This window comes from Astatotilapia calliptera, chromosome 23 (assembly GCF_900246225.1).
Source record: "Astatotilapia calliptera chromosome 23, fAstCal1.2, whole genome shotgun sequence".
Taxonomy (NCBI): Eukaryota; Metazoa; Chordata; class Actinopteri; order Cichliformes; family Cichlidae; genus Astatotilapia; species Astatotilapia calliptera.
The window spans coordinates 27825793-27841654 of NC_039323.1; the positions used below are offsets into that span (position 1 = coordinate 27825793).

At 40.9% G+C, this 15862-nt stretch overlaps 1 protein-coding gene across 2 annotated transcripts in view; it reads right to left on the minus strand.

The window, feature by feature from the left end:
- Positions 1–343: 343 nt before the first annotated feature.
- Positions 344–15862, minus strand: part of filip1l (filamin A interacting protein 1-like) — a 112878-nt gene continuing 97359 nt past the window's right edge. The window contains exons 5-6 of one of the 2 annotated variants that reach the window (XM_026157607.1): positions 11793–14628; positions 344–859 (exon numbers count right to left, since the gene is read on the minus strand). In XM_026157607.1, the coding sequence (XP_026013392.1) occupies positions 644–859; positions 11793–14628 (3052 nt within the window). In that variant the 3' untranslated portion in view covers positions 344–643. Of the gene's footprint in view, positions 863–11792; positions 14629–15862 lie in introns of both variants that reach the window. The other variant, XM_026157606.1, reaches the window with a different exon arrangement.

The window sequence follows — 15862 nt, forward strand, 5'->3', positions numbered from 1 at the left end:
ACATTTCTCGAGTTCAAGGTATAAAAAGATTTTTATTGATAACCAAAAAACCCCCACAAATGTCACAATTTACACATAATCACTATGAATGAGCTGCATTACAACAGTTATATACCTACAGTATGTACATTATTGTCACTTAAAAAATACAAACATGTTCTATCCTGCGAAATGAATAAAAGGCTGTTTCATCATCTGTATCCGACAACAGATAAAAAGTAAGCAAAGAGGAACCAAAATAGTCACAATAAAAATAAATATTTCATTAAACAACATATAACACGCTTGCTGATCTAATGTTACGCTTTTTTTTTTTTTTTTTTTTTTTAATTCTCACAGTGGCTTCCCCACATAAATCTGACAGAAAAAGTTATTTACTGGTTTGTAATCAGTGAATAATTAAATGAATCCACATTTAATGTACTTCCTGTGACTTGTTAGTTTTTGCAGTGCACACGCTGAACAGTTGCAGTTTTGCAGTCTTGAAAGCACCACAGATGAATCATGGGTCATGATGGATCTTCTCTTAAAGTCTTCATCAGTTTAAAATGATTGTTATCCTGTTTAATATATCAGCTAACTACGGGTATGTTTTTGGCGTCGACATACTGAAAGCTTTCCTCCTGAAGAGAAATGATTGATTTCACAGTCTCCGGTTTGCTAGATTTGGGTTGTTGTTGTGCGATGCAGCTGTGTGTGAGGCCTGCTCTTTCCCACCAGGTACGTGAGTCTGTGGCGGCTGACTCTTGCACTGCAGTCCCAGGTTTCCTGCTGTGCTGTTTGTCCCTTTCTGGGAGCAGAAGCCCTTCGGTTTGGGGATTCTTGTCGGTCCTGGACGTCGGAATGCTTCTAGAGGTATCTGCTGAGGGAACAATGACAGATTTCTCCATTATGACTTATAGCAACGACAATGAGGAAAGAAGTGAATACAGTAGATGACTGCATGAAAAAGAGGTGTGTTTGAAGGCTTTACTTCTTTTCTGGCTGAACTGTGCCCATGAGCTCAGCAAACACTGACTGTAATACTCATAATGACCACTAGAGGATATCACATCACATTTTATGGACACACTGCCAAACTTTTGCTGCATGACTGCAGTATTTTGTGCTTGTAGCTTAAAAATATAGTAACTTGCCATGAAATAGAGCAATTTTCAGTAAAGGAAAAGGTTTCTACTATTTTTAAAATGCATTAAACATCCTTTCAGCAATATCACAATATGTTTAATGATACATTTAGACAGTTTTGTGCAAACTTTAATACACATCAGTGCTTCTTCTGAAGAAAACTACAAGTATGGTGAAAGCTGTTAAGTCCAGCAGTTAATCAAATAAATGGTAACAGGTACAGTGGGGCAAAAAAGTATTTAGTCAGCCACCGATTGTGCAAGTTCCCCCACCTAAAATGATGACAGAGGTCAGTAATTTGCACCAGAGGTACACTTCAACTGTGAGAGACAGAATGTGAAAAAAAAAAAAATCCATGAATCCACATGGTAGGATTTGTAAAGAATTTATTCGTAAATCAGGGTGGAAAATAAGTATTTGGTCAATAACAAAAATACAACTCAATACTTTGTAACATAACCTTTGTTGGCAATAACAGAGGTCAAACGTTTACTATAGGTCTTTACCAGGTTTGCACACACAGTAGCTGGTATTTTGGCCCATTCCTCCATGCAGATCTTCTCGAGAGCAGTGATGTTTTGGGGCTGTCGCCGAGCAACACGGACTTTCAACTCCCGCCACAGATTTTCTATGGGGTTGAGGTCTGGAGACTGGCTAGGCCACTCCAGGACTTTCAAATGCTTCTTACGGAGCCACTCCTTTGTTGCCCGGGCGGTGTGTTTTGGATCATTGTCATGTTGGAAGACCCAGCCTCGTTTCATCTTCAAAGTTCTCACTGATGGAAGGAGGTTTTGGCTCAAAATCTCACGATACATGGCCCCATTCATTCTGTCCTTAACACGGATCAGTCGTCCTGTCCCCTTGGCACAAAAACAGCCCCATAGCATGATGTTTCCACCCCCATGCTTCACAGTAGGTATGGTGTTCTTGGGATGCAACTCAGTATTCTTCTTCCCCCAAACACGACGAGTTGAGTTTTTACCAAAAAGTCCTACTTTGGTTTCATCTGACCACATGACATTCTCCCAATCCTCTGCTGTATCATCCATGTGCTCTCTGGCAAACTTCAGACGGGCCTGGACATGCACTGGCTTCAGCAGCGGAACACGTCTGGCACTGCGGGATTTGATTCCCTGCCGTTGTAGTGTGTTACTGATGGTGACCTTTGTTACTTTGGTCCCAGCTCTCTGCAGGTTATTCACCAGGTCCCCCCGTGTGGTTCTGGGATCTTTGCTCACCGTTCTCATGATCATTTTGACCCCACGGGATGAGATCTTGCGTGGAGCCCCAGATCGAGGGAGATTATCAGTGGTCTTGTATGTCTTCCATTTTCTGATGATTGCTCCCACAGTTGATTTTTTCACACCAAGCTGCTTGCCTATTGTAGATTCACTCTTCCCAGTCTGGTGCAGGTCTACAATACTTTTCCTGGTGTCCTTCAAAAGCTCTTTGGTCTTGGCCATGGCGGCGTTTGGAGTCTGACTGTTTGAGGCTGTGGACAGGTGTCTTTTATACAGATGATGAGTTCAAACAGGTGCCATTCATACAGGTAACGAGTGGGGGACAGAAAAGCTTCTTACAGAAGACGTTACAGGTCTGTGAGAGCCAGAGATTTTCCTTGTTTGAGGTGACCAAATACTTATTTTCCACCCTAATTTACAAATAAATTCTTTACAAATCCTACCATGTGAATTCATGGATTTTTTTTTCACATTCTGTCTCTCACAGTTGAAGTGTACCTCTGGTGCAAATTACTGACCTCTGTCATCATTTTAAGTGGGGGAACTTGCACAATCGGTGGCTGACTAAATACTTTTTTGCCCCACTGTATTTTGAGAATGATTTGATGATTAAATGAAAAAAAAAACTTTGCTGCAAACTGCTAATGGCCCCGATATAGTTCCACTTCATCCTGGTAATGATACCAACAGTGTAACTTGTGCTTAGAAACCAGTGCTTTTATATCACAGTCCTCATACGAGGGCATCTCATGAGACACATCGCATTTCGCGTTTTCTTAAACAACTTACTGCTCCACTTACTGTGCAATCACTTTTAATGAGCATGTTTACATGCAGAGCAGCAGGGCAGCACACTGGGGTGCATCACTTTTGGATCGGTCCTTGCACAGTAGAAACTATGTCCTGTTTACAGTACAGTGATAAGGTGTTTCCACAGTTATGAGGAACCTCAGCCACAGATGGCATACTCTGTAAATGTATTTGTAGCATGTTTATTTAGCATTTGGCATTTCAAGAAACGGATACACTGATTTAGATAAACACTGCTGTCATCTAATGCACTTGTTTAAATGTGTAGTTTTTATGCTCAGTAGACTGGATAAGAAAGATGGATTAAGCCAGTGCTTTAAATCTGCATTGCTTCTAATGTCCAGCAGGGGCAGAGTCCTCTGGTGGCAGAAGGTCTGACTGTAGAGACAAGGAGACCCAACGCCTCACTTGGGTCACTTTAGTATGCATTTTCCACCTGAATTGCTAGTTTCAAGTCTTATTTGATGCTGCATGATGTTCTTTTTGTAAACACTCAGCTCAGGACAACATAAGAAGATCTCACCAATCATGGTGCGATCCTCTTATCCATTAAACAGTGACTGAATCCCTATGTGGTGATAGTCAGCAAGTGGTTATCTTCTTTAGAGTAATCAACAAACAAAAATGGCACACACAGTGCTGTGCAAGTCTCGAGCCAGCCCTCATTTCTTTGTATTTTGCCTCCAAGAAGCCAGACTTGGTTGTATGGCTCTCCAGGCTTTCTGAATGGGTTTCAAAGTCTTTCAAAGTTTTTCTTTCTGCTTTGTTTGTATTCATTTTAAGTCCAGTTCTATGGCGTTATTTTTGTGCCACTATTCTGAGCGCACGTAAAAAAAATTTGAGCGCAAGTAAAAAAAAAGTTTGCAGGTGCAAGTGTTGTATTTTGAGGAGAAATTTATTTTGAGCTGAATTTGAGTGAACAAAATTCATTCCTGCGTGCAAAAAATGTATTTCAGTGTTTGCTATTATCCACACACACACAATAGCAGCCCCTCTCGCTCAGTTTTCGCATTTGCGCTCGTTCGCAATGTGTTGCTTGCGCTTTCAACATTTCTGCCCGTGCGTGCTCAACTCTTTCTGTACACCGTTATATTTGTGCCACAAAACCAGCCAATCACAGACTTGGATGCAAAAAAATCTGATTGGCTGTTCTGGTCTCCAATCAGCTCAAAATGATGAAATGCAATATCCCAGAATCCATTTCATCCAAAACTCAAACGAGGCAGTGGCAGAGGAACACAGAGTGGCAAGGTTTGAAATATTACTCTTTCTGGGTCACAAAATAAACTTTTAAGATATTTTCATGCGAGAATGTTGCTGTGTAAACTTCTAATACCTGCTCGATTCATCAAGACATCACATATTTGCATAAGTGCTCTGACGTTTTTGGAGATGCCTGTTACCCACCAGCTGACCGCATAGCTGGACTGGCCATTGGGCATACGGGACATTTGCCAGGGGGGCTGATGGTGATTTTTCATTTTTATGTTTATTTGTTTTTGTAACGATTTAAACAATGAAAGGTGGTGGATTAGCCAATTGGTCATGATCAACTCTGGGCTGGACCAATTACAATACATCCGTATTGAGGGTAAAAGGAACGTGATTAGTCCCGGACTTCAGCTAGAATGAAAAAAAGACACAAAGCTGGAGTTATTCTGTCTTTACGTTGCACAGCTGCCTCTTCTCCCCTCATTCTCTCTCCCTCCCTCTCCTGTTGCTACTTCAGTCATGAAACTGATCAATGATCAGCTGATCGTCTCTCTTGTTTGTTTATCTCCTCCTTTGTGCCAGAAACAGGAAACCAGCGGATGTCGCGCTAAACAACAGCAGCATGTTTAAGCTGGATCAGCTGTTGTTAGAATTTATTTAATATTAATTTCTAGTATCAGCTGATGTTTGCTGGAGCCACAGCTGTAAAAGCTGCTGGTCATGATATCGGTTTGGAAACATGAAGGTGATACAAATCATACATATATACTGTACCAACAAGACAGTGTACATCACTGTGACAACAGCTTTATGGTTTTTCCTATAATACCTGGTGGTGTAGTCTGTGATTTTTTTGTCAGTCCAGCTTTATATATTATGTTTAACCCGAGTTCCCAAGCGGTCAGCTGGTGGGTAACAAGGCATCTCCAAAAACGTCAGAGCACTTATGCAAATATGTGATGTCTTGATGAATCGAGCAGGTATTAGAAGTTTACACAGCAACATTCTCGCATGAAAATATCTTAAAAGTTTATTTTGTGACCCAGAAAGAGTAATATTTCAAACCTTGCCACTCTGCGTTCCTCTGCCACTGCCTCGTTTGAGTTTTGGATGAAATGGATTCTGGGATATTGCATTTCGTCATTTCGAGCTGATTGGAGACCAGAACAGCCAATCAGATTTTTTGCATCCAAGTCTGTGATTGGCTGGTTTTGTGGCACAAATATAACGGTGTACAGAACGAGTTGAGCACGCACGGGCAGAAATGTTGAAAGCGCGAGCAACACATTGTGAGTGAGCGCAAATGCGAAAACTGAGCGAGAGGGGCTGCTATTGTATGTGTGGGTGGATAATAGCAAACGCGGAAATACATTTTTTCCACGCAGCAATGTTTTGTTCACTCAAATTCAGCTTTTCTTTGCTCAAAAATAAATTTCTCCTCAAAATACAACACTTGCACCTGCAAACTTTTTTTTACGTGCGCTCAGAATAGTGGCACAAAAATAACGCCATACAGTTCTTGCACCCATTTTCAGACAAATGCTTTTTTTTTTTTTTTTGTTAAGCCACTTAAATGTTGATCTATGATCATGTTTGACAGACATAAAATACTATCTTCGCACCAACGAGTGGATTCCCAAAGAGCTATTAGCCAGGAAATAGTATCAGTGAAAGTGTCTATTAAGACGCCATTCTTAAGGAAGGGAAACACGGCAAAAAAGCTGGTGTATTAGCCTCCCCAGGGCCCGGACATCAACATTATCGAAGCAGTGTGGCATCGTGTTGACAGAGAACAGAACAAACATCCAATAAAGAGGTTTGGATGTCCTTCAAGAAGCCTGGAGAACTATTCCTGAAGACTACTTAAACAAATGACAAGAAAGCTGCCTAAGAGAGTTCAGACTGGGCTGAAGAATAAAGGGGGTTAAATAACGACAAATATTGACTTTCAGGCTTGTTAGAATTGTAAAAAGCTAATTTTTGCCTCATATACTGTATTTCCATGTGTACTGGCTCATTTAAATAAACCACTGCACGTATTTCCCATTTTCTTAGTAAAATATAAAGAAATGAGAGATGCTTCAGGACTTTTACACACGGCTGAGTTTAATCTTTTCACAGCTTTATTCTTCATTTTCCTCATTTTTCAAAAGCTGATTGGTACTGCAAAAAAATGTCTTTGTACTTTACATCAAACATCCCTAAAACAGAATTGATATTAGGAAAGCATTTTAAGATATCTCTAGCAAAAAAAAAGTTTCAAAAGCCCTTTTCAGTCCAGGCCTCTTAACTTTTTTTATCTGGAGTTCACTGGAGTCAGAAATAAAAACCGAAACCATCTCTTTGTATGAAAGTGTCATCGATCTGGTATCCTTTTCTCCAGCCCAGTGAAAGTTTTCAGTATTTCCACGAGTTTCATCACTTCACTGATATTATTCCCTGCCGAGCTCCAAACCTCTTGCTGTTAGGAGAAGCGCTCGTGAGGTTTAGAGAATTAAGAAATATTCAGTGAACTACAGCCTTAAATATTCATACGGGGGTATAAATTTCAGAATAAGTAGGGCCTCATGCTTCGGCGGAGCTAATGGTCCAGAAAATCTGACCCACGTCATGGGAGTGCTGTTGATTTTACATGGAGAGAGACCTTAATGTGCGGCTTTGTCCTCTCATATATCAGCGGTACAGCAGGAGTTCAGCTGAGTACTTCCTCCTCTGCCCCACACTCTGCACCGGCACAGCTGTTTCTGTGGCAACCAAACACGAGGTTTGTTTTGGTGCTTGCGTTGCGGTGGGAGAGAGGCTTGCTTTCACAATGTCTGCACTCTCACACTCACGAAGCCTTTTGTTTAGACAAAACCCCAGTACTGCTGTTTATTAAGGGTCAAGGTGGGCTAAAGCACGGAGATCTGCTCTCTTTGTTCGCACCGTGGTAATCGTTCAATTTTCCTGTCCCTGGCTGATTGATATCAGTAGCTGATTGTTCAAAAGTCACATCAGGATGTCTGGCATTTTTGATGTTTTCTTTCACCCCTGAACAACTCTGCTCTTAATCAGCAGTATCATTGTGAGCTTAGTGTGATTACAGCTTCGCTCTCGCCCAGCAGAAGGGAGCATTGCTGCAGGCTTTTAAATGAAATAGCCTTCCAGTGTGTCACATGATACTCATTCTCCCAGTCTGGCTGGGATACCGTGCACAGATCTGTCTTCCTTGGCTGAACCAGATGAGTTTTATGAATCGAATAAGTTTAAAGTGAGTCAGGGGGTAATTAAGGTCGCAGACAGTAATCCCAGCTGCTGGATGCTTTTCTCAAGGAGAGGTCTAATGAATAGCATCTTGTTTAGCCCCTGCATCGTTTCATCACACCCAGGCGAGCTTTGGATCTGGTTTCCACAGCTGCGCTCCTTCTCACTCATTGGATTTAATGCTTGATTTAATCATCGCCTCGTTGCCACACCAGCTCGTCTGCCTTTGGGTCAGGTTCAACAGTTTTCCTGCAGCACTTGCCTCGCTCCATGAAAAATCAAAGTATGAGTTTGTAATTCATTAAAGTGTATTAGTTTTTAATGGTTATTGGTAAAATGTAAGACTTTGGGTAAAGAGGAAGGCTCAGGGATGGAAAGAAGAGCAATGAACTTTCTCAAATTTGTCTTTCTACCTCTTACAACACTTAATTTGTTGCCCTACTTGTTAACAAAGGTGTGAATCACCTAACAATTAAAGTATGGATCTGGTGGCTTTGATCCAGCTGGAAATACAGAGTAAAATAATTACGATTCTTTGTGTGTGTTTGATTTTAAACAAGCCAATCGTATGATGTAATTCTAGTTTTAGGTTCATGCGTACATAAAATGCCACTGCGATGAGGAAAGCCCATCTGAGGCGTTCATTATCTTTTCCTTAAGACATGAAATGAATTACCTTTTCCTCTTGCATCCTTTCATTCTTGCCTTTCAATCAACCTCCCCTCCCCGACCATCCAGTTCTGACCTTTGGTACAGATTTAACGTGAAGTGAAACGCACGTACGAGGTAACATTTTCAGTCCATGTGGAAGAATGCATATACATAGAAAACATTTGCAGGCTATACAGATGACTCATCTCAAAGGACGTGATTCATGGGAGAAAAGAAAATAAACGTTTTGGTTTTCTACCCAGTCAAAGGCACGCTCGGTAAAAAGAACTTTCAACGAATACGTTTGTGTTCCTGTGACCCAAACACAGTATCAGGTTTTCTGAAGGGGTTTTGTGATGTTTACAGTATGTTTCCTGGAGTGCATTATTCAGTTGCTATGCTCATAACATTGGGAAATAAAGGCATTTTTTTTCCCTCTATTTCCACCACTTTAAAAGTTTTAGGATTTTCTTTGTCACGCCGCATGTTTGGATGAACATAGTCCACTTTTAGTGCAGTGCCCTCTGGTCCCAGTGCTTAGAGGTGGGTGCGTCTTCCTCTCAAAGTAGTGAGCAGCAGTGCTGTCTTCACCTCCTACAGTTCACACCCAACTTCATACAACACCGCTGCATACAGGTAGGCACAACAAAGGGCCTCCACTCAGGAGCAGCTACAGTAGTTTTTGTTCACTGAACATTTTTGGGCCAGATTCATGAAAACACTGAACCAGTGCAAACTGGGTTTTAGGTAAAAAAAAACAAAACAAGTGATGTGTTGGTATTTCCAACAAGAGCACCATGAGAAGGTATGAGGTGTAAACTCACAGATTTTTGTGACAGACAAAGTATAAGGAGGAGAATATTTAAATTGGACTGTGATCCGTAATTTACCGCTAATTGTGCCGATATTGAATACTAACAAAAAGGATGTCTTTTATTTTTTATTCAATTTTTTTGTGCTTCATATTGAAATTAAATACTTGCGCCTGTATTTTGAACACAGCACAACTTTTATAAAACTAAAACTAAAGACACTTTGCACTAACAATCTAGTTACCCCGTTTAGTTAATCTGGCTCTTTATAAGTAATTTTGTTCAACGATGTTGAAGTATTTAACAATTATCCTAAACGTTAACCTGGTCAATGGCATGTTAGCATTACCTGTTTAACTATTAGCAGTTGCCTAATAGCCACATTAGCTGTGAGGATCAGAGAGTAGCGGCTAGCAGTTAGAGCTATATTTTCAGTCCTGCCCATTTGTAACATATATAGGCAGATGTTAACTTAGTAAGATAATGCTATTGTTTGTGTCTAAAAACTGTTGTTTCTCTTACAGTCCCAGATTAAGTCTGAGAAAAGTTTACCTCCTGGTATGGGCAGCCATACCAACTTCTAAGCACAGGACTACCTCAGATAACCTAGACATACTGTGGTCTTTTTTTTTATTTATTTTTTTGTTTGTTTTTCTTTACTACTTAAGAGAATATTAAAATAGTTTTAATATGTATAAGTTATGATTATATTACTATATCTTTTGCACTATGTCGGACAACTTAGACTGTTATTATGTAAAGTTTTTGTATTGTTGTAATCTTTAAAAAAAAAAAAAACATTGCTCGTCATAGTTTACCCTAAATTTGCAGTAGATAATTTTCCAGATTTCTTTTTTTAGATTTTTTTCAGAATTGTACTTTACATCTTCTTTCAACTGCTCCCTGTAAGGACTGCCACAAGGGTCTTCCGTCTCCTTCTCATTCTGCCCTTTTCCATCATCTTCTCTTTACTCTGACCCTCATGTGAGATTGAAATGTTCCCAACCTTTTTCAAGCCAGCATCACATCATCATCTATTGAGATCTATTCATTTAAATCGAGTTTAAACGTATCTTGTTTTCACATTTAATTATATAAAAATGTATGTTGTTAAAATAAGTTTTCAGCCAGTTGAACTATCATTGTTTAGGCCAGTTTCATCTGAGTGTCAGCTATGTTTACCGTTAGCCACTGCTTTCATCTGACCATTTAGGAGTTATAGTTAGCTTATTAGTAACAATAAGCCATTACTTTAGGCTACAGCTCCAATTAGATGCAGAGTATTGATCTTTATATGTGAAGTATTTGTTCACATTTATGTCCCTTTTATATTCATCTATAATTAAAACTATATATAAAGTTTTGTGTTGTGTTTTTTCAGAGAAAAAGAAAAGTCATGACTCCCTACATTTTTTTCTCAGTGGACCTAATCCTCATCTGTATATGATGTATTTATTGCTTTTGGGTTTCTGTTTGTACTGTTTATCCTTTACGGTCATATGAGTTTTAATGCTTCTATTCATACCTATTCAGGTGCATTCAGTCTTCCCACGTAATCCATTGTCTCTGCACATACACCTGCAGGCTTTCTTGTGCTGTTGACCCTGGTTTGAAATCACTGATGTAATCCAGCAGGTACCCTTTGCAGTGCTGCATACACGATTGATGCTAAAAGTTTTCATGGTCCAGTGAATATGTAAGATTGTTTCAGTTATGTTTGAAAAACCACTGCTGAAGAACAACTGCGGCTGTTGCATTTTTAAAAGTACAAGACTCACCTTCCACAGCAGCTTTACGGTGTGCTGCACTAAGGTTTAAAGGTTTTAAGCAGAGTTTCCATTATGTCATTTAAGAGAATTCCCAAGTTCACACAACTGTGGTTTTCTTTCTCAGTTACTGGGTTTCTGTGTCCCGAAGAAGAAACTATGACATCAGCTTATGATTTTAACTCAACCATGTGAGAATCCCTGAGGGGTTTTTGACTTTGCGTTTGTGTCATCTGGTCAAACATAAGCACTGTGTTTTTTATTCTGAAAAATCTTCCACTTGAGTCTAACGGAAAGTGATCTGCAGACATTTTGACTTTGACTCACTGGATTCAAGTCTTTAAGTGTTAAAACGTTACAGTGCATGCAGCACAAATCAAATCAAAGAGCTGATTTTAACCTATTGGCATATTCCCACATTATATGTATTTTTAAAAAGAAAAAATTCAAAACATGCTGGATTTAGTGAATAAATGAAATCGGCAAGCATGGATGACAAACTAAAACATACTTCTTTTTGCACACTTTAATTCTCAGGAAAGCAAACAACTTAATAATAATGCAGTATGTGGAGTATGAAGTATAAAAATTGGTATGATACATCAGTGTGAATAGTCTGACTACATGGCAAATGTGCCACTGAGTACAATACAGTAAGTGCACTTAAGTTAAAACCTTGTGTTATGTCAGATTAATTCAAGTTCTAGTGCTTTATTTTTTTCATGCAGGCACACAGTTGTTTGAACTTTATCACACAGAACCAAGCAAACCAACAAAAATGAAAAGTAAAACATTCAACTGTTTAAGCTCAAAAATGAAGCAAATCAGACGTTTTTTACGGTATAGAGTTGGGGTATAAGAGGTATCTTATGGGCAGGATGGGATGGAAGGTTTTGGGGGTTATCAGGTCAGTCGTAGGCATTACTTACTGTAATTTGTGATGGCCTTTGGATTGGGGTGGAGGTGGGCTTAATCATGATGCTACTTGTGATTTTGCTGTTGGCTTTGACAGTAGGAGAACTGCAGTTTGCAAGCACCTGAGTCCTTTGTTCCGGAAGTCCAGGCGTGTGGCATGGACTCTGCGTTTGGGACGAAGTGCTGATGCCCTGAATGAATGGGCTCCCTAAGTGAATGTGGATTTTGTTGTCCTCTGTGGTGATGACGTTGGGCCCCAAGCTGGGGGACCTCTGGACCTGCCAGCTGTTCTGCCTTTCGGGGGTCACGCGGAAGACGGCGTGTCCTCCAACAACCTCGACTGGCTCCGTGGATAAGGAGCGGTCGGGGGTGCCTGTCATCACTGATACTATTTGTATTGGTGACATGGCTCTGTCTGGGGTTACAGAGCCACAGGAGTCTGGGGTCATCGCTCTGGAGTATGTAGCCATAGTAAAAGGTGACAGGGCCCTATCTGGTGAACATGGCTCATCAGACACAGAGGAGCTCTTAGATTTTGCTGTTGGGGAAATGGATTTTGCATTAGGGGATATAGATGCATTCTGGATGATGGTAATTCTTTGTTTGGGTGGACCCCCGCTTGTGGGTATGACAGCAGTGCTGGTGAATGACTGGGTGTTTTCTGTGGTTGGACTGGTGATCTCTAGCGTTGCAGTGTTGTGTCCGTGGTCAGGTGTCACTTTAATATGCAGAGGTTGCCCAGGACTGTGGGTCAGCACGACGTCTCCAGGCTGAACATGGCTGCCATTCTGCCGCGGGTGCATTTTTCCATTGACCTGATGAGGAGCGTCTTTGTTCTTAAGGAGTGGGCCTCGTGCTCTTTTCAGGTTGTTGTTAAGATTATTTACATTATTGATAATCGAGGGGCTACATTTGGTGAGCTGCAGCTCATTGCTGTAATTAGCATTTTCTTCTGGTTCGTTCTCGTCGTACAGCTTGCCGTTCACCACTGCACGTTCCAGCGGTGGCATACCCTTGCAGTTGGGAGACATGAAATCAAGTGGGTCTGTCTGAACCTCCTTAGTGGAAACATGCAGGTCTGAAAAGCGCCTGCCGTTCATTCCTGGGCGAAGGCTTTTGCTGAACCGTCGGTATCTTTCCAGCTCTCGAGTGAGCGTCTCCATTTCTCTGGCCAGTTCTTTGTTTCTGACTTCCTGCTGGGTCAGTTTTCTCTGCAGTGTCGAGTGGTCAGTTTTCATGCGGCAAATGGACTCTTCTGTTCCCATGTATTCATGAATCTTCTCTTTCAGAGCTGCCACCTCTCTGGTCAAATGGCTGGACTTGGCCTCCTCTTCCTTAAGGCGTTTGTAAAGGACGTGCTCTTGGTTGCACTCTTTCTTTTCAACCAGCTGGTACTTTGAAAGCTCTTTTCTAGATACTTCCAGCTCTTCCATCAAGGCTTTAGCTTTTTCTTGCTCGTTGTTAAATCTTTTCTCCAGCGATTCAAACGCCTCTGTTTTTAATGATTCGCCTTCCACCACTTTCATGTCTTTTAACTTGCGTCGGAGGCGTTCGACTTCCTGGGTCAAATCTTTTACTTTGTTGTCTTCTTGCTGGAAGCGGTTAGCAATTGGCGTTTTGATATTCTCCTCTTTAGCCTTGTTTCTCAGGTATTCTCTCTCTATTGTCTCAAGTGATTGCAATCTTTTCTTCATCAAGCTTATTTTAGACTCCAAATCGTTACTCTTCTCCTCCTCAGCTCTTAACCTGGCCTTCAAGTCATCCTTTTCCTTTGTAACACTGCAGATTTTCTCCTCAAGCTCAGCCTTTGATCTCAGTGCTTTCTTGCTTTCGTCAATAAGCTTCTCTGTAACTGATGTAACTCTGTCCTGTTCAGCCTGCAGTTTGCCTGTGCTGTTCTGGACTTTGTTCTCCATTTGCTTCAGCTTCTCTGCCATTGCCTTTCTCTCATCCACCAGCATCACTGTGAGAGTCTTTAGCTTGGTGAGATCTTCCTTCAGAGTCAGCTCTGTCTTTCCCAGCTGGCTTTCAGCAGCCTCCAGTTCTTTGACTCTGACTTTGAGGACTTCCAACTCACTGGTCAGAACCTTTGACACCGACCTCTCTTTCTCCAAGTTGCTTTTCAGTGAGCTGCATTCTTGTTTGCTCTTACTGAATGCATCCTCTAGTTTCTCCAAGTCCATGATTCTCTGATTCAGTTTGTCCACTTCAGCTTTCAGGCACCGGTTTTGGCTGGCCTCTTTCTCCAGTTTTTTGTTGAGGTCCCTGCATTGGTCCTCCATTCTGATCAGCTCTTCATCCTTTCCCTCCATTTCAAGTACCCGTTTTCGTAACTCTTCAAGCTCTGACATGAGGCCAGAGTTTCCACACTCACCGCGGCTAATTTTGTCTCTCAGCTCTTGCAGTTCCTCTTCAGCCCTGCGCAGGGTTTTATTGGTCTCCTCCAGCTCATCAAGCTGCCTGCTCAGAGCTGAAAGCTTCTGACGCAGCTGCCTGTTTTGGGCATCCTCGCTGGTTAATTTGGCAGTCATGGCTTCCTGTTCCTGATGGTATCGACTGGCTTGGTCACGCAGCTCAGCCTCCAAGCGACAGACCTTTTGCTCCTCTTCCTGCAGACGAGCATTAGCTGAGCTCAGCTCTTCCTGGGCTTGTGAAGAACTGGCACTCAGTTCTTGAACTTTAGCTGTCTGTTGATTCAGCTGCTCGGTAAGACGCTGCTGTTCATCCACAACCATCAATGCAAACGATTTGAGTTTTGTCAGCTCCTCCTTGAGGCTTGCCACCTTTTTGTTGTTTTCTTCGTCTTTGCGTTCTTGGTAGGCCTTTTCCTGATCAATTAACAGCTTTAACCTGTAATAAAAGGAAAGAAAAAAAGGAACATGATTTTTAGGAATTTGATTAGTTAGCTTTTTTCCTGACAAAAGTACGTTATTTAATTAAAAAGCACAAAATATAGAAAATGTAAAAATAGGCGTTAATTAATTTTTCAAACCGTATATAGGTTGATATTTCCTTTTAATATTTACCTTTGTATTTTGTTATCTTTTGATAATTTCTCAATTATTATTTATTTATTTTTTGGCAGCTTAAGTCTTCCATAGAGGGTAAAAATAGAGCATCCTAAACCTAAATATCTAAAATGCTAATCCTGTTTATCCACTAATATTATATAAGAAAACCCCTAAAGGAACTCTACACCCTCACTGTTGTTATCCATACAGTCCAGCTCTCCAAGCTCTGACACATCATAAACACTGTTATTTTCCCAGCATTTCAAAGGAGGAATAAAGTTCTTATGTCATGGAAAGTTTAACACATAATAAAAAAAGCATCACTTTATGTTCTGAAATACCTTTGGTTCATTTTTGTTCCCTCAGTGCCAGCTAATTCTCATATGCTTTGGAAACCTGAGTTCCTGCTCTAAATAGTGGGTCTTAAGTTTAACAATCAGTGAATTTCCGAAGGTTTCCACAGTGGGTGAGGTGGTAGCATAAGACCTACGTCCCCTGTCAGAAAAGAGACACACAGCCAAATGCTGACCTCTGAAAGTGATCATCTGACTGGACAACATGACATATTGCAAGCACAATAAAATATGTCTGTGACCCACTTAAAATCTAAATCTGAGGCCTGATTGTTAGCTCATAGAAGGAAATAACTGCATCATTGCACAAGAGCAAATCAGGAAATCAGGATTCAAGCAAAAATGAGAAACACTTTAGAATGTAAACTTTTTTAATGTCTGTCACAGCTGACAAACTGACAAAAATAAAATAAAATCAGAAGCAGTCTGTTTAAGAAAAATAACAAGACCCGACAGGGTAGCATATGTAATATTTATATTTCCACAACTAATGAAATCCCATATTTTTATACTATAGAATATGTTTGCCATGTGATGCAGCTGTAGTCCCTTAAGTACAGTGTGCAGCCCGGGTCAAGGCGTCTGGCACATGCATGCATCACCAAAGTGCCTACAGCCCCTGGAGAAAATATGTTATGACTGCTGTGTGTGCGTCTGCCAGGCGTTTCCACACAGATGGCCCACTGGCATGGAACAATCCTTTAATTAAGGGGTTCCTCT